This window comes from Oryza glaberrima, chromosome 4 (genome assembly GCF_000147395.1).
Source record: "Oryza glaberrima chromosome 4, OglaRS2, whole genome shotgun sequence".
In the NCBI taxonomy this organism is placed as follows: Eukaryota; Viridiplantae; Streptophyta; class Magnoliopsida; order Poales; family Poaceae; genus Oryza; species Oryza glaberrima.
The window spans coordinates 17,766,944-17,791,621 of NC_068329.1; the positions used below are offsets into that span (position 1 = coordinate 17,766,944).

The following is a 24,678-nucleotide window of genomic DNA, read 5'->3' on the forward strand; positions in this document are numbered from 1 at the left end:
TTGTGGTGGTGGTGATCAAATATATTTTCATCGACACAGCGGTTTGGATAATGGGTATAACTATATTTTGAACATGTGTGCTGAATTCACTGTTTGAGGCGACAAAGGTTCTGAGAAGCATATCCAACTGAAAAGGCTTGTGAATATTCAACTAGTGAGAATTCATATGAAGACGCTAGAAGTTATATATCGAACTTGGAGCTTTCATATTTTGGATTTTGCAGCTGCTGAGTTGGGAAACTATTTTCATCCCCCGAGGGGATAGGGGATATCCCCTCGTTGTTTGCATATCACCCAGATAGTTATGAAAAAAATCGAAAAAATTTGAGAAGATGTATTAAATGTGATATATCACTCTACAAACATACAAGTTTAAATTCAACTACTACACCCCGCAACGAAAAAAAACAAATTTGACTGTGAATATATGTTAACTAGTTGTAGTTTAATTTGTTTTTTTTCGTTACGAGATGTAGAAGTTGAATTTGAACTTGCATGTTTGTGGAGTGATATATCACATGTTAATATATCTTCTCAATTATTTTTAAATTTTTTTATAACTATTTAGGTGACATGCAAACAACGAGGGGATATCCCCTCGAGGGATGAAAATCCACTCCCCTGCTGAGTTTCACAATCAAGTGTGAATTTGAACTCTTCAGGGCCATTGGAGATTTTGAAGTAGCTACAGCTACTAAAAGCACCTCAAGCAGTGGCTAGCTAGGGTACTGATGATTTCCTGTGAATTAATACATCAGATTGTTTACATGTGAACCTTTTTTCATAATAGAAAAATAATTTGGACCCAACATTTCATATCTTCCAATCATCTCCACAGGTTTGTGCTACCCAATAGGATCGTTGGGCCCACATGTATTGTCACAAAGGCATGCCATTTCTGCAAACTTTTTTAACCTACTTGGAGTATAACATACTCCCTCCGTCCTAAAAAAAAAAAGACAAACACTGGTTTCCGTGTCCAACGTTTGACCGTCCGTCTTATTTGAAAAAATTATGAAAAAATTAAAAAGACAAGTCACGCGTAAAATATTAACCATATTTTATCATTTAACCACAATGAAAATACGAATTATAAAAAAATTTCATATAAGACGGACAGTCAAAGTTAGACACGGAAACTCAGGGTTTGCCTTTTTTTTGGACGGAGGGAGTAGAAGCTAGAGGAAAAACACAAACACGCAAAAAAGGGTTTTGTGATCGATCATTATACTTGCCAATTGGGAGTTTTTTTTTTAACAAACTGAAGAGGGAAGAACTGCATGTCTTCCAACACAAAGTGATATTGTGTCTAAACTACATCACTTAACGGTGTCTATACCAAGCCATGTCACATAGACATTACTCTCAAAACTACTTCCCCAATATATTATTTATGGAAATAGGTATATAACATTCTTTTTTTTGGAAGAAAACTTTTAAATATAACTAATTAGTTTCGTTGTAACTTGATTGTAACTACAATGTAATTTATTTTTAAATTACGTACGTAAATATGTCAGAAAAACTGTGCTAGCGCAGCAGCAAACCAACAGATTGTGGGTTCCAACCTCTCCCCCGCGCTCATAAGCAATTTTTTTCCCAGCCAGCACAAATCTCACGGTCCAAAAATCACAAATTCCTACCATGGTTCCTTTTGCGATATAGAAATAATATAGAACAACAATGTGCCGTTTCAATGAAATAGTTTATGTATTCTAACATCATTATGTTATTAGCATAGTACCTTACGGGTATCGCGTCTAGTATCCTTCCAGTATCAAATCTAGTATATAAGATAATGTATTAACGTCGGCGTGGTATCTATATATGTATCAAACCCTTTTTTTATGAGTATCGTATCTGAGATATCCTTGGTATTAGATCTGATACCTAAGGCACTACGCTTATGTCAGCATAACTTCATCACATAAAGTGTTCCATTGGACCACACACCATGATCTAGTGATCCGCTTAGCGATAACATGCCAGCTCCACCACTGTTCTCACTAAAAGCAAGATTAATTATAAAGGGCAACTCCCCGTTAATTTTAGTATATCCGACCAATTTCCTCCGCTATTGTTCCCATGTGATCTAGATTTCGGTCTAGAACTTATTTGACGGAACTATTTATTTTGAAAAACAACTACCCAGTTTCTTTTTAAAATATACTTTCTCCATTTCACAATGTAAAACTTTCTAGCATTACCCACATTCATATAGATTTTGATAAATCTAGACATATATGTGTGTCTAGATTCATTAACATTTATATGTGTGTGGGCAATGCTAGAAAATCTTACATTATATTATGGAACGGAGGGAGTAATATGTAATATTTGAAATGAAGTAGCTACCGATGATGGTATCCAGTCCAGATTTGACATGGACCATCCTTGATGTTGATCAACTAATAATTATGATAAGGAAAAAGTCCAAATACTCCCCTAAATTTAGATAGAAATCCATCTAGCACCTTGAACTTTAAAACCGGACATCCAATCCCCTGAACTTTGCCATACCATCTATATTACCCCCTAATTAAGGTGGTTTCAGATGATGGTTTTGCATATTTTGAAAGCTTAAATGAACAATTCCAAATAACTAATATAACATATTTGCATATCATCAGTTATAAATCATCAATTTATTCCTATACAATGATATCATACTATTATTATGTTAGTACTTGTTTGTAAGTGAGAGCTAATAAGGAGAAAAAAGAAAGATTTAAGTTAAAATTTTAATATATACATATATGTCCAAAGTGTATGACATATGATCAAACTCATCCAACTTATATACAAATTAGATAAAAAAACCAATATGTAAAACCATCTTAGAGGGTTGTATAAATGGTATTGTACCAATTTAGGGAGTTCAATGTGAGAATGTCCGGTTTCAAAGTTCAGGATGCTAGACGGACTTTCATCCAAAGTTTAGGAGGTTATATGGACTTTTTCCTTATAATAATTTGAATGGATTGTAATACTGAAGGCCTGGTAGACAAGTTCCCTCTTTTCCTCGTCGTGTCTCATATATATGAACTTTTGAGAAGAAATTAAACAGGACTGATGCTTATGTATGTACGTACTGCCTACTACGTACCTGTGTATTCATCAGTTGTACGTGTCTAGCTCGTGTGGGACTTAGTACAAGCAGTTCTTGGATCCTTCAAATTAAAGCCTACTTGCAGCTCAGCTACTACTTGCTACAGTTGCTATGGTGCATGCACGGCAAATTAAGTAATTACTTAACCTACATATACACAAAAAGATGTGTTTAGTAGTTACAGCTACATATGTAGCTCAAGTACTAGTTGGGGATCCAAGGATACAGTCATACAGAGAGAGCTTTGAGCCTTTGATCTCTTTTACAATCTAGGCGCATCATGTTCTACTATCGGAGGTATATATGACTAGCTACGTACATGGCAGAAAAAGGTCTGGATCAACCCACATATATCATGGCATGCATTTGCTCTCTTTTAACTCTCTCTTTTTTCACCCTTCTTTTGGAACGTCTTTCTTCGGTAGAAACATGAAAAAAAAAAAGGGGGAAACAAATCATTTTATCAAGTTGTTTTTGCATGGAACTAAGAATGTGGACTGGTCAAAAAAGATGGAGGCAGTGATATAGCTTTGTTTCACGTTGTAAGAACAGAAGAGCATGATAGCATGCTACGTCTGAGCTTTATTTGTATGACCCAGAAGAAATGTTATTTGACAATCCCGAGGCAAGCCTAGCTAGATACCGGGAAGATCAGCAGGGTCTTGCATAATTCTAGACTTGAAGGATGACTTTGCCCAACTACGAATGCATTATGCATATGGCTGTTTTGTTTCCATACTTCTTCACAACTTGGGTGAAAATTCTCACCAACTTTATTTTGAAGCAATTACAAATCGGGCACCTGAATTATTTTTGACTCGATTGCCCTCTCCTCATGTAAATTACTTCACAACACATATGCAATTCTCTCGAGTGAGTATGTAAAATTTGTGCTCCCGCCTCTCTAGTTGTGCTCTCTCTACCTTTCTCTTAGACGGGCATGTAGTGTAGTACTACACAGCGCGCGCGCGCACACACACGATTTTTTCTCTCTCATAATTGGCATATGTAAGTCTCTTGCATGCACGTATAAACAACTTTTTGACAAGTTTCAAACTATTTTTAAACAACTTTTCTCCTAAATTACTTATATAATATATGATCCGATTACACCATCATATCCATTGTAATTAAATCTTTAAAATAATATAATATATTATTATTTTTCTAATTGAGATATTTTTATATTATATATGAAACATTTACTGGTAACTGCTGAAACATTCAAAGAATATAACATGCAATATTTGAAATGAACTAGTTACATTTTTTTGTTTCATTTGTGGTTGACGGTGTTGTAGTTAGTATATTTTGAATATTGCATCTATAACATGTATATTATATAGTGAATTAAAACAATTTTTTAAACTGGCCAAAAAACATTTGATTTTTTCATCAAAATATAATTGTGTGAGATCTTGTTATAAATATTTAATTGTAAGAAATACAACAATGTAATCGGATGGTAAATAAAAAAAATGTTTTAGAAGAAAATTCGTTTAAAGATTATATTTACAAGATGAACTCTAATGAATCTAGCTTTAGAGTTGTTTTTTTTTTCATCATAGCTTATTTTTCAATATTTGCTCTTAAACTATAAATAACATGGATATAAAAAAAATACTCAAACTATTTTTTTCTTATATGTCGTTTTACGGCTTATTACTATTTTTCATAAGATCAGGCCTCAAGTTGTTTTGCGGGTACTAGCATCGTTTGAGTACATGATTGCTAGAAGACTGGGATCTTTTCTTAGGTAGAGAACTACCGTATCTATGATACTATAGTGATATACTACTTTCTTCGTTCTAAAATATAATTATTTATAGCTGCACACTTGGACAAATATTTATCGCATAGCCTAAACTAAATGTATTCTTTTTAGACATATGTGATATATTTCAACTTCTCCAGGTGTATATGTAAAAATTGTTTTATTTTGGAAAAGAACTATATATGTGGGTGTTGGAGTATTTCATGTGTTCTCACTTGGTTAAAAAGAACTTTGATATATAAAATGATAAGATAGAGTTGGAGAATGCTTCTAATCAACCGTCCGGGCGGAAGGAAAAAATCGAACGCTTCTTAGTCTAAGAGAACAGTAGGGATATGGGTGTAGGTGCATGCAATCAGATTTAGGAAAGATGTTCATATTGATTGAAAATTCAAATGTTTTTTCTCTCTGACTATTTATCCAAACTACGAATAAATTTTATCATTGGATTCGCTACAACTAAATCTTCGTAACACGATCTCACATCACTCTGTGCTGATGACTTTTTTCAACGTCTTTTTTTGTGTTGCACTCAGTGTTATTGTGATGTTTCAACAAATATTGGTTCATGTTTCACATAGTTATTTGCAATGTTGTACGTGGTGTTTTTCTATGTTCTAGCAAGATCTCATACAATTATATTTTCGATAAAAAAAAGTTTTTATATACACGCGCGCGCACACACACACTGTGTGTGTGCAGTGTGCGCGTGCGCGTGCGTGCGTGTGTTTTAGCAGGTGCAATTGGATGTTTCACGTGTAAGAAATAAACATTTCAAATGAAATTTCACTTTGTAACTAATTTTAAGTTTTTTTCTTGCAACATATCTTTATTAAATTTTACTCATAGTATCAATGTTTTTTGAAAGAGGCTCATAGCATTATTTAGATGTTTCAATAGATATTTTCTGGTGTTTCACTAATTCTTTATAACTGTTGCACACAATATACTTGTTGAAACATTCAAATACAACATGTAAAACATTCGCAAATAAAGTAATGAAATATCATAACATATTTATTGATTTCACGTGTAACATTAAAACATCTATCTTATTAAAAACATAAATTACGCAACATAGTCAAATTCTAACTGAAATATTTACTTCTTACACGTGAAACATTAAATTTTAATGATTGAAACATATATCATTTTTCAATTATAATATAATCGTGCGAGATTTTGTTGTAAAAATTTAATTATAGCGAATACAACGATATAATCAGAATGACAAATGGATAAATGGTTTAGAAAATAAATCATCTCAAAAGTTACTAGTATCGTATTAATCAATGCAAGCACATCATGTAGTATCATCACGTAGCAATTATGTGATTAGCTTGTTGATGTAGTACACTGGTAGCGTCCAATATTTTGCATTATGTGATTAGCTTGCTGATGTAGTACACTGGTAGCGTCCAATATTTTGCATTATGTGATTAGCATGGGATGTCTGGGCTGTAGTCTCCTCTAAAGTTAGGTGGTATATTGGTTTCACGCCTTCTCAAATTTTGGTACTCCCTCCGTTTCAAAATGTTTGACACTGTTGACTTTTCAGTATGTGTTTGACCATTCGTCTTATTTAAATTTTAAGTAATTATTTATTCTTTTCATATCATTTGATTCATTGTTAAATATACTTTCATGTACCATATAGTTTTACATATTTCACAAACTTTTTTGAATAAGACGAACGGTCAAACATGTGCTAAAAAGTCAACGGTGTCAAGCATTTTGAAATGGAGGGAGTATAATTTTACGATGAGTCAAAAGTTTTAGAGCAACAAAACTAAATACTCTCTCCTTCCTAAATTGAGCATCATATATGTTTATGCACCAAGACTAAGAATAATTTCAATCACATCAATCATGACAGCATGCACATATTCTCCCACAATTAATACATCGATTAAAACGCCATGCCAATTACTCCCTCTGTCCCAAAAAACTAACTTCTAGAGTTTGAATTTTGTCCCATAAAAAAACAACTTCTACCATACTACCTACCCTCAGCACGTAAAATGAGAAGTTTTATCCCTTCAATACCCTTTAACTACATATCACTCTTACTACTTTTTTCAATGATTAAGGGTATTTTAGTTATTCTCCATATCCACTAATTTCACCTCGGGATGCTAGGAGTGTATTTTTTTTGTGGGACGGTGGGAGTACACCTTAGCATGCGCACATTCTCCCGTACTGCATTAATTATATTCTGATGAAATCCATGTCCACGCGGTTATATGATGATAAATTTAAGAAATTTTGAATTTTATTATATGATGATCAATTTGGGAAGAGGGAGTAATAAGATTGGGTCGGGACCAGTGTGTTTGGTTTGTCAGTGGATCCACCAAATTTAATAAAGCGGTGGGCTGTATTGGCTCTACCGTCTACCACTAGGCCACTGCTACCACATCCATGGACCATCATGCATGGGCCATGAAAATCTATGGCCCATTTTCCCCCGCGCTTCTCCGTTCTTCGGCCCACATAAACACACTGGCGGCCCGCGCGCACGGCGCACCGCGAGCCCTCGCAAAGCAAAGCATGGCCTCGCTCGCTCGCTCGCCCGCGCCTCCAGCGATTGTCGTCGAGACGTCTCGCCGTCTCGCGATGAAGCGAAAGGCTTTTTGTCCGCTGCGCGGCTGCGCGCGCGTCGGTTTCAGCCGCGGTGTCGCCGCGCGCGCCGCGGCCGGCCGGTGTGTCGGTGCGCGGCCGGATTTTTCCGGCTCATAAAACCCCGGGGTTGGCTATCAGCTACGTCGTCGTCGCCGAGGCGATGATTGATGTCGGGTGTCACGATTGATCAGCCTCAGCTATAGCTCTCCCATCGACTCTGCAGTGTCATCACTCGTCAGCTCTCCTCTCCTCCTGCCCGTTTGATGTAAGTGTACGTACGTACTCGGGGACGACCGTGACGCGCTGCCGAATGCCACTCCCAACTCCCGCTAGCTAGGTACGTTGGTGGGTCACTCTCCATCCGCCCTAGCGCACTTCATTTCATTTCATTTCCTCTGCCTTCTCTTCGCTTTCGTTGGATCATCTCGTCTGTACTATACTGTACGGCGTGAGAAAATTGCCCACGTACGTACCTGTATCTCATGAAGACTCTTGCTCTCGTAATTTATGGTACTCGCACAAAGTTTGAATGAACGGCATGTGTCTCCGTTGAAACGCGAACAGGTACGCTAGTGTCGTTGTGGGGATGGAAGGCAGGCAGGGCAAATACTCTGTTTTTTTATACATTGTTGATTCTTCAAAAGGCATGCAAAAACGATCGATCGACTGTATTGTAAAGCTTTGATGCATAAATGTTGTTTCGACAATGACAAATGATACTAAGCGGATGTATACATATAAAAGTGGCCTTTTATTCTGCACAGATTCAGAATTGGGGTGGGGGGGGGGGGGGGGGAAGACGCGCTGACTCGATAAGCTTACACTGTTACAATTGCTAATCCGATACTAATTACTTCGGCGAGGTGCGCCGTTGCCGTTGCGTCTGTAGCTCTCATGGCGCCGCCGTGCGTGCGTTTCTCCCGCGACAAGCTAGCGTACACGCTCACTGGGGGTTGCACGGTGATTTCGCGTCACACGTCGACGGTGCAGTCCGCCGCCTGCGCGAACTTGAGCGAGACGGTGGCGTTGCCGCCGGCGCCGCCGCCCGCCGTGGCGCTCATGGCGAAGGCGCCGCCGACGTTGCCGCCGCTGGCGGCGAGCAGGGCCGGGCACGTGACGAAGAGGTGGTAGCCGCCGGAGACCCAGCTGCCGACCTTCCACTTGACGCGGCCGTCCACCTTGACGTGCAGCAGCACGTAGCCCGCCGCGATGTCCTGCCTCATGGCGTCCGCCACGTACTGCCCCACGGGCACCGACTCGCCGGACATCACCGGCGACCACACCGACACGTCCTTGTGCCCCTGGTAGATCGCCGGCAGCTCCACCGGCACCGTGATCGGCTCCTCCCTGTACGTCGTGAACACGTGCAGCGTCTTGTAGTACACCCCCACCCTGTCGTTCGGGTTCCTCGACGCGATCGTCACCTACACGCACACACAGAAGCAAACGATTCTTCAGTCCCCCCAAGAACAAGAACAAACTGTACAATTTTTAGCCAGAATTTGATTAACCTGGAGGTTGAGGGAGATGGCAGGGTCGGAGAGGTCGATGTTGCGGAGCTGGACGTCCTGGAGGTAGAAAGAAGGCTTGGAGGGGTGAATCGCGAGGTAGATGACGAGCACGATGAAGCCGACGAGGACGGCGAGCGTGAGGATGCAGGCGGCGATGGAGCCGCAGCACCGCCGGAGGATCCAGTCGCGGTGGTGCTTGTCCTTGCCCATCTCGCCGGCGGCCGGGCCAGAAACCCAACTAGCTAATAATCAACTGTGTACAGTGCGTTGTAGTGGAGCGTGAGCGTGAGTGTGTGTGTGATACTGAGGACTGTGTGCGTGTGAGTAGAAGGAAAGTGTGCTGCGAGGAGTGGGGGTGGCCTTTTATTAAAAGGTCCTAACTCCTAAGCTTGATAGGAGGACAGGTAAGTGTGGTGGTGCGTGTTTCAAAGGGGATTTTAATTTCTTTTGGGTGTAGGGAGGTGACGAAAGCTACAGCTCAACTCACCGAGATTCTTCTGCTTCTTCTTTCCCCTGGACCCCCTTGCACTGTTGCACAGGAGGCTGCCCTGTGTATTAGTGTACCACTAGTAATTAAGTACATAACTCCATCAACTTAGCTTAAATTGAGATTGGTTTGTCGAGCACACATGAGCCAGGCAGACTGGTGTCCCTCTGGAGCTCTGCTGCTTGAGGATCACTCCATCTCCAGATGGTCAACAGGAGATGATTACCATTGCGGTTGGTGTTTTGCATGTGCACGTTTAGGCTGAGTTGACCTGCGGCTATGGTACCCACAACCCAGTAGTAGTGCCCACCATTTTACCCCTGTCCACTGAACTAATATTAATCTCCTTCATGTACGCAGTACATTCTCCTACACTAGTATTACTGATCAGGATAGGATATCCAGATGATAAACGATTCACAACATATATAACAACAATCAGCAGCGTTACGTGTACGTGTGCGGGCGATCAATCATCAATGGCACTCCATACACATGGCGTGGTCGGTGGCGCGCGCGCGCGTGGCTGGCGCCGGAGACGGGCCAAACTGCCAATCTGGCTAGGGATTACGCGCGCGATCTCACCCATGTCGATCTGCGCGGCCTCGAACGGCGGCCTCCGCGACCATCACCCGAGGGCCGAGGAGAGCGTCGATCGGTGCACGGCCACTACATCACATCGCCCGTGCGCCGCGCCGTCCATCGATCGATCGATCGATCGATCGCCTCACGCACGCGAGATAGTACGCCGGTTGGTGGAGCGTAGCACGCGAGAGGCAGGCCGGCCGTTCCGGCGTCGCCTCAGGCGAACAGGGCCAAAGAAAACCCCACCCAAAATAAAGAAAATATGGCAGCCATCATCAGCAGATCAGCTGCACAAGCGGACGCGCCCGCCGCGTGCAGAGGCGTGTGCGTCCATCCGGCATCGTGCCGGTGCCCTTCATTCCTTATCCCCCTCCTCCACCGACTGCGGTGCCCTGTGCCCTATGGCAGCATCTGTTCCAGAAGCACCATGCTACCTGCTACGACCCTGTCTCTTAACTAATCATCAACGATCATTTGCCTCCTCCCGTGAATTATCAGCGTCCAGAACGATCTTGCACACGCCACTGCCTCGCCCAAAAAAGAAGCTTTTTTTTTTCCAATACATACAGTGGCTTGATCTGGTCATCAATCATCATACACCGGATATGCATACTACTATATACCATTTCTATCCATTATTCTAAAAAAAAATGAATACTACTAGACCGGAAAAAAAACTGTAGACATTTTTCTTTCTGTTGCTGTTGGATAAATTTGTGGAATATTTGCTTTTATGTAGCAGAGTAGCAGGATCGCTGTCTTACAGTATATTCAAATCAGGCTTTCGGATAAAAAGCGCCGACGAGAAAAGTTGTGGAAGGGCTTGAAGAGCTTTTGTGTCATTTGATCCATTTCCATGTAGTGTTCTGAGTCAGGATGGCTAGCATAGTGCGATCGAGGTCGTCTCTTTTGACAAAAAAGGGGGGAATTTAGCATGTAATCAATCTCAATAGTTAAACATGCGCATTGCAAAAGAAGTGAGGGTAATTTACTTTCATCTCTTCCATAAAGGATGGGGAAAGAGACTCTAAAAGGGGGCTGCAAAAAGGATGGTTATTCACACAAACTTAGCCTGGAAGTAAAATGAAAAATATGACTGTTCTACGCAGACATGTCGAACCTACTAAGGTTTGGAGCTAGCGATGCACACATGCACCCAAATCACTCTAGAGTAATCAATCAGACACTTCAGATATAGCAATTGCCAGGTCATATAAAAGAACTTTGTTTCTATTAGCAATTTTGCAACGGGTTCGGCACACAATAATTCACACGCACACATTGCAGAACAGATCCACAGATGCAGGCACCATGCAAAAATACAAGCATACAGGATGTAAGTAGTACATACGGCCAGGGACCATAGGGACTTCGAAGTACAGAGCTTAGCTAGAAGACGGTCGACCTAATACCCTGCTTAGCTTAATCGTATCGTATAGTACTATTTTGATCTCGCTGTTCTTATATCAGAAAAATTGGAGGCAAGTGCACCATCCTGCCCGTTCTTGGACATGTCACCTACCATCCGATCTTCTTTGTTCCGTTTGGTGCATCCGGTAGCAGTAGCAAATTGGAGGCAAGTGAAGCACGCATGCGATTCACGGTTGGTGTGTAAAGTAGTAGTAGTACTATATACCTAAGGAGAATTATTGACGTGTCCCTGTTTTTCTCCACTATTTTGCTCGGGAAAAGGTAGGGTTGGGTCACCATATGTGCTATAACCAATCGTTCCAAGTAGTGCTAGTAACTGAAGTGAGAAATGCTGTATTAGTATATAAGTGAGGAGCGTCTGTCGCGGTGGACTTCTGTGACGTGAGATGATCGGTTACTCTATTTTGGTCGAAACATGTCCTAGAAAGTTTCAAATTCTATTATAACTTATTAAAGGAATAGAAAAAATAGCCTTCACGTTCGCTCTCACGGCCTCGAAATTCTCATATTAATCGGAGAAAAAAACAGAGTCTATATAGAAATATAATCTAGGAATAGTTGAAATTCGGAATTAAAAAAGAAGAGATATTGGAAGAGGAGACTAGAGCCCATGTTGTTATACAATTTAGAACTAATGGAAATTCAGAATTAAATAAGAAAACTAAAATTTGTTTAGAATTAATATAGAAATAAAATTTGGAATAACTAAAATTCGGAATTAAAATAATATTGAAAGAAGAGTACAGAGTTCATATAGAAATACAATTTAGAAATAACTGAAATTTGGAGTTCAAAAATAAATAATATTAGCAGAAAAGTGTCAGCGTTATGGATACCACATACCTAATAGTAGTCGACTAAATCTCGGCAGGACCCACCACATACCATGTCCTATACGGAAACAACCTGCGGATATAGGAGGAGTTCCGGATGAGGAAATACAACCAGAGTTCTACATGGAAACAACAAGGACTACTCGGATTGTATCCATATTGGTTTCCCTAGTTCTACTTGGACAAGGGGACACCTATGGGTATAAATACAAGGCCCCCTAGGAGGAGAGGGGACATACTCAACATAGACGGAACAACAGAAGCCACAAGCTAATACAAACCAACATACGCCAAGACAAAACGCTGGATATCGACTTCATGGATAAGCACGGCTAGTCCCCTACGGTCTCTCCGGATACTGTCAGGAGAGACGAAAGCGCTATCTCTGATCTCGCCGGGCACGGATTCGAGGAGGAAGACTACCCTGTTGTCGACTACGAATTAGACCTTCATACCGCCAAGTCGACAACAGTTAGATAGGCTATCCCAAATATTATACTGGTGTGATTATGGCGAATAAGAGCAATATCGGCTTCAGCCAACAGGATGTAGGGTTATTACCTGACAATTCAGGGGCCCGAACCAGTATAAAAATCCTCGTCTCTATCTCTTTTACCTCAGTCTCACGCATATCCTAGTACCAACGATCCCCATACTATGCAAATACCGGAATCACGACATCAAACGTCGACAAAAAGTATAAGGTCCATATAGAAATACAATTAAGAAAAATAACTGAAATTCAGAATTAAAAATAAATAATATTAGAAGAAAAGTGTAGAGTCCATATAGAAATATAATTAATAAATAATAGAAATTTGGAATTAAAAAAATAAGGAATATTATAAGAAGATATAGAGTCCTATAGGAATTTAGAATTAACTAAAATTAGGAATAAAAATAATAAAATTAAAAGTAGAATTTAGATTCCATATAAAAATATAATTTACAAATAACTAAAATTCAAAATTAAAAAAATATGGGAAGAATAGCCTAGAGTTTATATACGAATACAATCTAGAAGGAACTGAAATTCGAAATAAAAAAATAAAAAACATTGAAAGATGAGTTTAGAGTCCACATAGAAATACAATTAGAAATAATAAAAATTCAAAATTAAAAATAAATAATATTAGAAGAAGAGCCTAGAGTCTATATAGAAATAAATTTTACAAATAACGAAGATTTGAAATTAAAAAATAATGAATATTAAAAAACAAGTCTAGAGTCCATATAGGAATGCAATTTAGAAATAACTAAAATTTGATATTAAAAATAATTAATGACTATCACATTGGTAGTTTGGTAAATTTAGTACAAAATTTGAAATTATATTGTCATTTTAATATTTTTAATAATAAATTGGAAATATATGTATATATATATGTGTGTGTGTATATATATATACTATTATATGAGAAAAATATAATGATACTAGCCGCGCAATCTGCGCGGATCACCATGCTAGTTCGATGGAAAAAATAGTAAAAGTGGGGGTCTTTTTTTTTTAGATTTTTAGTGACAGTTCAGAATAAGGGGACAGTTTAAGAAAGCCCATGGCTTTTCCTGTACAGGAGTCCTACGCAACTTAATTGGGCCGTAACCTTGGCGTTGAGGTGCTATTGGGCCGTAACTCAGATACCCGAGCGAAGTCCATGTGTTATTGGGCCGACTCACGCTGGATTAGCGGCCGGTTTGGCCGGCCCGCAGCCCGTTCACAGCCGAGCTTCTGGGATTGTAATAAGTTCACTTATGTCCCTTAATTTGTCCCCTCTCTTCCCCTCAAATCTCCCCGTCGCCTCCTCCTCCACCGCCGCATGGATCCCACCGCCAAGTCACCAAATATGTGAAAAGTCCTTCTCCTCTCTCATCTCCACACCTCTTTTGCCGCCTGTCCACCATGTCGCTTGCTGGAGTCACATCGCCGACGCCATGAACTGGTACATTGGCACGACGGCAGCTAGGGATGAGGCGCCACCGTTGGTGGAGGAGAGAGATGAGCGAAGCTCACGGAGGTGGGGGAGGTGGCCATTGCCGTCATCGACGAAGACGAGGTCGGATGCATGGTGTGGAAAGAAGGACTCTCCCCAACTTTGGCCGCTCCATTTCATTCCTTCTCAGCCTGACAAGGTCGTTCAAGCCTAGGGCGGCGGTGGCGTGCCACACGCGCTCCATTAGCCTACCATGCCACTCCCACCTGCTCCTCTCCCACCTCCCGAGCCACATTTGCTGCCATTTGCTCCTAAGCCTCCTAGCTTGTCCATGACGCCTTCTCCATCCTCGCCGACCTACTCCTCCTCCTCGTCCTGCAGGACACGCTCTACCACGCCATCGTCGACGCCTTCCTCCTCCTCACTGTCGCCCACCAGGGCTTCCACGAGGCCCTCCTCGACCTCAACTAGGACATCGACACGTCATCCCTCTTCCACCCCTTCTCCAGTGTCGTCCGCGCCCTCCCACCGCTCTCCGTCTTCTTCGCCGAGATGAACATCTTGTCCTAGGACTGGTTGTTGCATGACGTCATGGCATCGTGCGGCTAGGTGGCCGCTCAAGCTCGTGATGCCGCCACCACCCAAATCCTCTCCTGCTGGCGGCCGACCGCCGCGCAACTCCTCTCCCGCTGTTACCGACTGGACGAGAATCAGAAGCGATTGAAAGCAGAGAGGGTGAGTACTGAACTGAAGGAAGTGGGGCCCACCGAGATAGATACGTCGTTGGCTTATGTCTCTTTAATCGTGTGTTAGAAGGTACAACCATTAGTATGTAAGTTTAGTGTCACGTGTATAGTGGTGTATAAGCGTGCCATTGTATTTTGTAAAAACATTTGTGGATGTGTGAGTATAGTGTTGCATATACGTGTGCGCGCGTGTAATCGGAAAAAGAAAAAAAAGTCACTTCCTGTCAAATGTGTGAAGAAGAAGGGTACTCGTACTAGTTAAATCCAGAACCATCTGCAGACGCAAACTGCAAAAGCACAAGCGGCGAACCGCGAAGCTAGGCCGTCCGTCCACTGGGCATCCACGCAAGCATATTCCCACTCGGATACGCGGGCCCCACATCATTTCAAAGTTCAAACCGCCCCGTGCCAAGTCACCACCCCCACCACAGGTCAAGATTGACAGGGACCAAATCCCACGTGGCAGCATCCCACTCCTCTGACACCTCGGCCCCACCTGTCAGTATCACACGCTTCCCACCTTCTCTTTCCCCCCAAGCCTCTCACACCGTCGTCGTCGTCGTCGTCCTCGTCTTCCTCTTCCCCACCACCATCTCCCGCCTCCACTCGCCTCCTCTACGCGTCTCTAGAATTCAAACCCTAGCCAACCAGGTCATGGGCGGAGAGAGGCCGCCGCCGATCAGCGGCGGCGGCGCCTTCGCGTTCATCTCCAAGGGGTGGCGCGAGGTGCGGGACTCGGCGAGCGCCGACCTGAGGCAGATGCGGGCGCGCGCCGACCGGGAGCTGGAGCACCTCCTCGCGTCGGCGTCGGCGCTCGCGGGCCCGCCGCTGCCGCCGGTCGCGGCGGGGGCGCCCATCGCGGAGGTGGAGTTCGTGCGGAAGCGGATCCAGCCCAAGATCATGGAGCTGCGGAGGCAGTACTCGTCGACGGTGCGCGACGCGGGATGGGCCCCCAAGGCCGCCGGGGCCAGCCTCCGCGTCGACCTCTCGGGGATTACGGCGATCCGCAACGCCATTGTGGCCGAGGGGGGCGGCGGCGGCGGCGGCGGCGGCGGGAGGTGGGGGCTCGTGCGGTGGAAGGGCCACGCGGACGACGAGGGGAGGAAGGAGTGGGAGGTGGTGAGGATGATACGCAGCGGGCTGAAGGAGTTCGAGCGCCGGAGCTTGTCGAGTGAGGTGTTTGGTGGATTTCGTGGCCGCGGCGAGTTCGTGGAGAAATTCAAGTTGAGCTTGGTAATTCGAAAGTTCCATCTTAAATCATGATATGCTCCTACTTGGTTAGGACGATAAACCTTTCCACTTGCTTAGGTACATTTTCTGTAAGTTACTGATAAATGAATGGAGCAATTGAGTCTTACACATTAGTAGAACTTTGGCATCCATGAAAAGGAATCTAAGGGAGTTACATATTGATTGATACATGTTCCAATGCTTCATCAAATAGAAGGATTGTGTATTTGCAAAAAATAAGTAACATGGCATTGCTCCATTTTTGTTCATATATTGTTTAATATTTTGTCTAACTCTATATGACTAATCCATCATTTAAAAATATTGAAATGCTTCCCTGAAATAAAGTACTTTTAAGGACTGCCAAAAAGTAGCAATTCCAGTTGCTCATAAAGCCATATCATTTACATCAGTTGACAACTGACGGCCTGATGCATTTTGTGCAGAATTATGCTTTTGAGAACACTAAGTGTATTATATGATCATCAATTTTTGTGTGTTAAGTGGATCACTGATTCATGTTTCTCATTTTGTTGCAGAAATCTCTGAACAAAGAGTCACAAGAATCCAAGGTAATGTCAGAACAAACTAAGCATAACTGTTGGAAATCTTCTGCTATTTAGGGCAAATAGTTAGTAACTTCAGATGAAGAAATGCTTCTGGATCACTTTCCTAATTAACTTGAATTTGGTTTACTTGATTTTATTTTTTCGCTGCCTAGTTCAGTCCAGCTAGATTCTCAGAACATTTATGCTCTACTATTTTGCAAAATGCAACATATTAGATTAACCTTTAAACTTTCAGTTGTTTCAGAACATTTTCGTTATAGCCAGTTGTAGGTCAGAATTAGATGCTTATCGCTTTGTAATGGCATAGTGAAATACTGAAATTGTAACAATGACTGTACTTGAGTTATATGGCGGTTGAATTTCTTTAAGTCCAAGTTTTAAGATTCTTAGACACAGCATTATTGAGTATAACTAAATCATATCTTTTAATAAAGCATTTTTCTGAAAGCAGTTGATTATAATGATAATGCAATCTTCATTGTTATGTCATCTTATTAATTTCACAGAGTGCGTGTTTTCTAAACTGAATATTTGCATACAATCCAGGAGGTTCTCCCACTGGATCTTACTGAAATTCTGGCATATCTTGTGCGGCAATCTGGACCATTTCTGGACCAACTTGGTATTAGAAGAGGTACGGCGTGTTTTATTTGCCTGCACTTTCCCAACTCTTGTCACTTTGGTGCTGACCATCGTTAAATCTTTCTATATTATGCAGATTTATGTGACAAAATTGTGGAGACATTGTACAGTAAACACAATGGCCGGCTCATTTATCATTCTCTTTCAGCTGATAGATCTTTAATTGGAAATGAAAACATGACTGATGAGCTTGATCTGAGAATAGCAAGGGTGCTAGAAAGTACTGGGCATCACACAGAGGAAAGTTTTTGGAAGGATCATGCAAAGTACAAGCTCTCGGACAACCGGCGGCATGTTGCAATTGTCACAACAGCAAGTCTTCCATGGATGACTGGGACAGCAATCAATCCATTATTCCGTGCTGCGTATCTAGCAAGAAGTACAAAACAGAAGGTGACACTGGTGGTTCCTTGGCTCTGTAAGTCAGATCAAGAGCTAGTTTACCCCAATAATATCACCTTCAGTTCACCAGAAGAACAAGAAAATTACATAAGGAACTGGCTACAGGAAAGACTTGGCTTTGAAGCAAATTTTAAGATATCATTTTATCCTGGCAAGGTAAAAATCCAGTTATCATCTGATTTTGATGTATTCAACCATACATTATTCTTCCCCAATGATTTAATTTCTTTATTTAAAATTTCATGCTATACAGTTTTCGAAGGAGCGACGTAGTATTATTCCTGCTGGAGATACTTCACAATTCATTTCCTCGAGTGAAGCTGATATAGCAATTTTGGAAGAACCAGAGCATCTCAACTGGTATCATCATGGAAAGCGTTGGACCGACAAGTTTAAACATGTCATTGGTGTAGTTCACACAAATTACCTAGAGTATATCAAGAGAGAGAAGAATGGAGCTCTTCAAGCTTTCCTTGTTAAGCATATCAACAACTGGGTGACTAGAGCATACTGTCATAAGGTATTGTGTTTGCTTGTCTCGTGTAAAAGCCCTGATTGCTAGGGTGAAACTTATAATGGGTGCATGCAGGTTTTACGTCTTTCTGCAGCAACTCAAGATCTACCTAGGTCTGTTGTCTGCAACGTTCATGGTGTAAATCCAAAGTTCCTCAAGGTTGGTGAAAAAATAGCAGCTGATAAGGAGCATGGGCTGCAGAGCTTTACAAAGGGAGCATATTTCCTTGGGAAGATGGTTTGGGCTAAAGGATATAGAGAACTTATAGATTTGTTATCCAAACACAAAAGTGACTTGGAGGGCTTTAATGTAGATGTATATGGGAATGGTGAGGACTCACAAGCAGTGCAGATGGCTGCTAGGAAATTGAATTTGAGCCTCAATTTTTTCAAAGGAAGGGACCATGCAGATTCTTCGCTTCATGGGTGAGTATCATTTTAGCAAGCTGCTAAAATGAACCCTCATTCTCTGGCTTATCATTTACTATTTATTGACAATGGCCTTTTTTCTTTTCTTAATTTTAGGTATAAGGTTTTCATTAATCCAAGTGTCAGTGATGTTCTATGCACAGCGACAGCTGAGGCTCTTGCAATGGGGAAATTTGTTATCTGTGCAGATCATCCATCAAACGAATTTTTCAAGTCATTCCCCAACTGCTTAACATACAAAACTTCCGAAGAATTTGTTGCCCGAGTGAAAGAGGCCATGGCTAGTGAACCTTCACCTTTGACCCCTGAGCAAAGGTACAGTTTGTCATGGGAGGCAGCAACTGAAAGATTCATGGAGTACTCAGAGCTTGACAAAGTTCTGAATAACAAAATTGGTTATTCTGGACAAGATGGGAAGAGAAGTAAAGTGAGAAAGATACCTTTACTTCCTAGACTTTCAGAAGTTGTGGATGGGGGACTGGCCTTTGCTCATCACTGCTTAACTGGCAATGAGTTCCTCAGATTGGCGACAGGAGCAATTCCCGGTACACGTGACTATGATAAACAGCAATGCATGGATTTGAATCTATTGCCTCCCCAAGTTCAACACCCTGTATATGGCTGGTGATGTCAAGACGCTTTTATTAAACTAATATATATATAGTTGAAGGATGTTCTCATTAGGTATGTGCCTATTAAGTGTTATGCAGTTCACACACTGACTAGATCCTGTACTTCTGTAGTGTCCTTTTAGGGTCTGTATGGAATTAATTTTGTTTAGACTCTTTGCTTGTAAATACTACATCCATTTTTGTTACCCAAATAGGTTAGGTGTATTAATGGCAGTATGCGTGTATGATGTTTCCTTTTTTCTGACATAAACGAATTTAATGAAAGTTAAGTCCTGGAGTTTAAATTCTTTTTGTGTGCCTTTTGTTTTTGCCTATCCTATCTGTGATAAAAAAAAATTGAACAGGCAATTTCATTTTGTGCTAGGAAGTCGCACCCAGCTTACAAATTGTCTTAATATGGCTTCTAATCCTTAAATGTCTCAGATTATAGATAACAAAAATGTCATTAGTTTCTCAAAGACATGTAGACTTGGTTCCTTTTAATAGTTTTAATGTCAATGGTTTCTCATATTTATATACTTCATACTGGATGAGCACCAATGACATAAAAGAAAAGCTTAATTATGACACTATGAAAAAGAATAATAGATGGCAACATCTAAAAGTAGAACTAACATGGGATTAAGAATAAGCCACCAACTCCGGCACCATTAAAATAAGTGCTTGGTCTCCAATTGGCAATGTTTTGTTTTTGTTTTTTTGTAATCCATTAATCCTTCACTGTTCATAAGGAGGTTTATTATAGTAATTTACTTTGCATAAGGGGCTGGGATGCTTTGCTTCACTGCAGTCGGTTTGGTGGTGATTGTTGATTAGTAGGTATTATTCCAATTATGTGTAGTTCAAATTGTTGTATTTCTGCTATATTCATGGTAACAAAATGGTAACATGGGAAGGATAAAGAACCTTGCTTGTTATATTACCTCTTCTTGATCCCTAAAGTAGCACACAGTTGGAACATATTAGTTATGACTTGTTATCTCCATTTCAAAATTCTGTCCTCAAAGGTAAGTCCGTACCTTTTCCCATGCAACTTGGTTCCCAGTAGTGGTTGACAGTGCAAAAGATCAACTAACTAATCGCTCCATCTATCACCAATCACTGTTATCCAATAACTTGTGGTTGATGATGATTTGCATCTATGGAGTCGGGTCAACTTTATCACCTATAAGCGGATCATCTTCCAATTCAGCTGTTTATCTTACTTCTACAAGAATATCTTTACTATATTAAAAGGAGTTGGAGGTGAGAATGTGCTCTACCCCATTCCACACTCCACAAGGCTTTTGTGGCCACATATATGAGTTTATTGATGTACTTGCATATATATAGGCTGTTTATTGATGTCATGTAGTATTGTATATACAATTTTGTAATTTAAAGATAATTATTTTTTACATGACATTTATTTGCATTTGTCACAATGCGTGGACACTATGCAATTTGTCCTACTTAAAAACAGGTGTTGGTGGTGATTATAGCAGGCTTTATGCTCATCTTCTGTGTTCATCTATGTATAGCGGTGTATGCCATCTGTAGGATGTTTTAAAATAGCTGCACCGTATACGTATACATACGTAGATAGCTGGTTGGTATGGTTTTATTTAGTTTTAGATTTGAATATGTGACGTGTATGAATCTGAAAACTGTATGAGCTCACGGGCCTGTGCTGTAATATTTGGCAAAAATGATTAAAGAAAGGACAGTCTGATTTTACTAGATAAATATCACCATTAAAATATGTTTGTTATATCAATATCACATTTTTTCTGCTTCAATAGTTTCTGAAAAAATCTGTTACTTTACCATCACAAATTTTGAAATGATCTGAATGGATATTGTGGAACCATAATTGTCGTCCAGTTATTTTCTTTGGCGCAGCAACACATAGGGAGCGGTTCACTCATTCCCCAAAAATAAGAAGAAAACTGTTCATTTATATTTAGCTGCTTATAAGTAGTCTTTGTTGTACGGAAGGCTGCAACGTTTTATTTTTACAGTTCAGCATCATAATTACTTCTAGCATCGAAGAATTAGTCACTTGCTAATACTCCTACACAATAAAATTGCAGGCCGTACTAGTTTGTCCCATTTGGTGTTGATGCTCTCGAGGTAGTCAGTTTGTCAACTCATGATGTTGATAGCCACTTCTTTCTGAGATTTTTCAGGGACTTTGAAGCAGGCAAGTCGTGCCAGGTTATCGACAGATTCTGCAATTTTCTTTACTTGTGTAACCAAGTCTGAAAGAAGTGATGCAGTAACTGCCACATGCATCACTTGCAGCAGAGCTTTATCCTCTGATAGCTCGCTCCTGAGTGTTTTGGCAGCTTTGATGGCTGCAGACATGGAGGTTGTAGATGGTACGGTCATTGTTCGAATCGCTGCCGAGAGCTCTCTGAGTGCCTGAGCAGAGTGTGAGCTCATCTCACTGCATGCTGTTCGTACTTTGAAGGACAGCTCAGGATTGGCTTCAGGATACTGTCATCAGGGAAAGGTACGAGCTATTGGTCAATAAACTGGGTTCCAGTGTCTAGATCATGAAAATTATTATGATTTGTAGGTTGTAAGTACCTGAGATTTTGTGAGTGTGATGACATAGGAAGCCATAGCCTCCATGGAAGAAGCGCACTGGCGAGAAAGAGCTCCAATCTTCTGGTATTGGCTCCATGGGTGTTTGAAACTGAATTTTCCATGACCAGGCTCCCATCTGGCAAAGTTGCACTGCAGTTTTGGGAATAATGTCACATTGCATCATTTTCACCACCTTGCTTGAAGATGTCTGTAGGACTTCGCCTCTCGGCACGGGGTATGTATATATATAACTGCATAGTATGCTTACCAGAGAGTCTTCAGTGGCCTTCGAATTAAGTATGCTCTTGTACGCTTGGAGAAAGGCTTTGCCCTCCAAACTCTCACTCGTAGCGCTTTCTCCAAAGCATTCGGTTTCCATTCCTGCATTCATGTATAAAAGTTTAGGCCCCACTGTGGAATTAATCTGCCTGTAGCATATTACTTCTATAGCTCTATGTGAGTAACAAGTTTACTATTAGTAATTTAATACATGATATAGTTGTAATTCTGCCTTCAGTTGTATTGTGCACAAGCAGGGCATAGTTAATTAGAAACATAAGTGAAACCAGAATAACATGAAAGGGCACACTATTCTTCTGTGACATATTGGCCACAAGCTGCCATTTCAGCTTGCAGCAGTGCGTACGCACCTTCAAGGAAGTCGGCCAGCTTGTCGAGGTTGCCGGCGGCGAGCTTGTGGAGGTCCTCGCCGGCCCAGACGGGCATGACGAAGATGGTGGTGCAGAGGCAGGTGGCGACGCCGACGACGATGGTGGAGAAGCGCTGGTGCGCGAGCTGGATGAGCTCCTCCACCCGGTAGCTCGACACGGCCACCAGGCTGAAGGTCAGGATGAAGATGGTCACCCCGTAGTCGTACCTCGCCTTTATCTCCGGTATGAACCGCGAGAACGTCGCCGCCGACGCTGCCATCAACAAATTAACATGAATGCCACTGGTAAGTACATGCTACTAGCTACCTACTGCTTCTCTCCTCGTCTAAAAAAGTTAGTGCATGACAACATATGAACTATTATAGCCATCGTTTCGCCGGCATATTTATAAAACTTTTATATAAGTGTTTTTGGTGATCTAAAAGCAAATGCTGAAAAATAAACTACAATGAAAAAACTTTAAAATCAGTACAAATTTAAGGTTGAAAATTCAAATTTTAGCTGATAAGTATAAACATAAGCGAAAAGATAAGACCCTACGAACATTACCAAACATTGAATAGTCAATGAAGAACAACAAACACACATGCATGCATGCATACACACATACCTAGTAGGAAGACGAAGACGGCGAGGAGTATGGGCTCTCCCTGTGCGCCGCACCGGTTAGCCACCTGATGCGCCCCGACGGCGATGAACCCAGCCACCAAAGTCGCGAAGGCCCTGTTCAACCCTTTGCTCAGTGTGCCACCTGTCGCGTACGTACGTACGTACGTCCAAAACACAAACACGTCACTGAGATATGTACTAATAGCGTACTGCGTACGTAGTTACGTACGTAGAGCGTGGTAGGTACCAAGGATATATAGCTAGCGTATATATATCGTCGCCTAGCTACGACGATACGTACGCCCGCGTGTATACATATACGTATCGTCATCTGCGGCAACGACGACTTTCTGGGGATGGTATTTTGTCCCTCAACCTCGTTTATCCAAAGCTACTATTTTTTTTTATTTTGACAAATAGATTGATATAGTATATATTACTTCACAAACATATAATATTAAATTCGATTTCTACAAATTATAAAAGTAAATTAAACTCTAATCAGTATACGTACATTTGTAATTCTTTTTTTTACAATTTGTATAAATCAAATTTAAGCGTGTTTATAACTTATGTATCATATACTAAGGATCAACTTATCACATTTTCTCAAGAATGTTTTGTAACTATTCAAGTGATGATGATCAGTAAGAAACTCAATGAGTAAGAAACTCAATGAGGCCTTGTTCGATTTAGAGGGGATTGAAGGGAATTAGAGAGGATTGAGGGGAATAATTCCACACCATCATAGGTATAGAATAAATCTCCTTCAACCTCTCCCTCATAGGGATTAACCGAACAAGGTCTCAACGAGAATACTTTCCCCCGTGAGACCCCGACGTACTTGGCATGCATCAGCGCTAGCTAGCTTGGTACACAGAGAAAATTACATACCGACGGTGTACTCCATGACGACGACGACGGTGAGCACGGCCCAGAGCGTGGAGACCCCGAACCCCTTGAACAGCGGCGTCACGTAGTAGAGCACGGACACCAGCGTCAGCGCCAGCCCGACCTTGAGCGAGTGCGCCACCCTCCTCGGGTCGTCCGCCGCGATCCCGCCCACCTTCCTCGCCAGCCCGCCCACCCACCTCCCGGCCACCTCCACCGCCGCTCGCACCCGCGCCCAGCATCCATCCACCCACCCCCCGCCGACGACGACGACCACTTCGCCGCCGTTCTCCGCCGCCGCCGCCGCCGGCGTCGTCTCCACGGCAGCAGATTGCATGATCGCCTTGAAGTACGATGATAAGTTATCGATCGAGCTAGCTATAGCTAGTGATCGATGTAGCTAATTAGTATATATAGCTAGCGCCGCGTACGTACGTCTTTGAGCTGGGGGCTTGATAGATGGAGTAGATAGCTACAAGTGAAGCACGGG

General features: G+C 41.7%; 3 protein-coding genes across 5 annotated transcripts; 1 reads left to right on the forward strand and 2 right to left on the reverse strand.

Annotated features, from left to right (window-relative positions):
- Positions 1-8,172: 8,172 nt before the first annotated feature.
- On the reverse strand, positions 8,173-9,386 carry LOC127769439 (NDR1/HIN1-like protein 12). The gene is made up of 2 exons (XM_052295021.1): positions 9,017-9,386; positions 8,173-8,929 (listed from the first exon to the last, which is right to left on the reverse strand). The coding sequence occupies exons 1-2, from the start codon at positions 9,224-9,226 to the stop codon at positions 8,477-8,479; spliced, it is 663 nt and encodes a 220-aa protein (XP_052150981.1). The 5' UTR covers positions 9,227-9,386; the 3' UTR covers positions 8,173-8,476.
- A 6,216-nt stretch (positions 9,387-15,602) lies between these two features.
- Positions 15,603-21,728, forward strand: LOC127770667 (digalactosyldiacylglycerol synthase 1, chloroplastic-like). 3 transcript variants are annotated; one of them, XR_008017037.1, is made up of 8 exons: positions 15,603-16,262; positions 16,799-16,831; positions 17,375-17,462; positions 17,547-18,028; positions 18,126-18,392; positions 18,462-18,811; positions 18,911-19,498; positions 21,615-21,728. XR_008017037.1 is itself a non-coding variant. In XM_052296465.1 (7 exons), the coding sequence occupies exons 1-7, from the start codon at positions 15,684-15,686 to the stop codon at positions 19,440-19,442; spliced, it is 2,331 nt and encodes a 776-aa protein (XP_052152425.1). In that variant the 5' UTR covers positions 15,603-15,683; the 3' UTR covers positions 19,443-21,315. The 3 variants fall into 3 exon arrangements, 1 of the variants encoding a protein (XP_052152425.1); XR_008017036.1 differs by having other exon boundaries at positions 21,519-21,625; XM_052296465.1 differs by lacking the exon at positions 21,615-21,728 and having other exon boundaries at positions 18,911-21,315.
- LOC127770668 (aluminum-activated malate transporter 1-like) lies at positions 21,571-24,664 on the reverse strand. The gene is made up of 6 exons (XM_052296466.1): positions 24,192-24,664; positions 23,299-23,439; positions 22,668-22,940; positions 22,286-22,398; positions 22,018-22,167; positions 21,571-21,924 (listed from the first exon to the last, which is right to left on the reverse strand). Exons 1-6 carry the CDS (start codon positions 24,523-24,525, stop codon positions 21,571-21,573), a joined length of 1,365 nt encoding a protein of 454 aa, XP_052152426.1. The 5' UTR covers positions 24,526-24,664.
- Positions 24,665-24,678: the final 14 nt, after the last annotated feature.

What these genes read in the sequence shown, in the direction of transcription:
- LOC127770667 (XM_052296465.1), top strand. Translation starts at nt 15,684, where the DNA reads ATGGGCGGAGAGAGGCCGCCGCCGATCAGCGGCGGCGGCGCCTTCGCG. An exon ending in TATCATTTTATCCTGGCAAG is followed by an intron (nt 18,029 to 18,125) that starts GTAAAAATCCAG and finishes CATGCTATACAG; the next exon opens with TTTTCGAAGGAGCGACGTAG. An exon ending in CTAGAGCATACTGTCATAAG is followed by an intron (nt 18,393 to 18,461) that starts GTATTGTGTTTG and finishes GGGTGCATGCAG; the next exon opens with GTTTTACGTCTTTCTGCAGC.
- LOC127770668 (XM_052296466.1), bottom strand. Translation starts at nt 24,525, where the DNA reads ATGCAATCTGCTGCCGTGGAGACGACGCCGGCGGCGGCGGCGGCGGAG. An exon ending in GCTGGCCGACTTCCTTGAAG is followed by an intron (nt 22,399 to 22,667) that starts GTGCGTACGCAC and finishes ACATGAATGCAG; the next exon opens with GAATGGAAACCGAATGCTTT. An exon ending in TCACACTCACAAAATCTCAG is followed by an intron (nt 21,925 to 22,017) that starts GTACTTACAACC and finishes CCCTGATGACAG; the next exon opens with TATCCTGAAGCCAATCCTGA.
- LOC127769439 (XM_052295021.1), bottom strand. Translation starts at nt 9,226, where the DNA reads ATGGGCAAGGACAAGCACCACCGCGACTGGATCCTCCGGCGGTGCTGC. An exon ending in CCATCTCCCTCAACCTCCAG is followed by an intron (nt 8,930 to 9,016) that starts GTTAATCAAATT and finishes GTGTGCGTGTAG; the next exon opens with GTGACGATCGCGTCGAGGAA.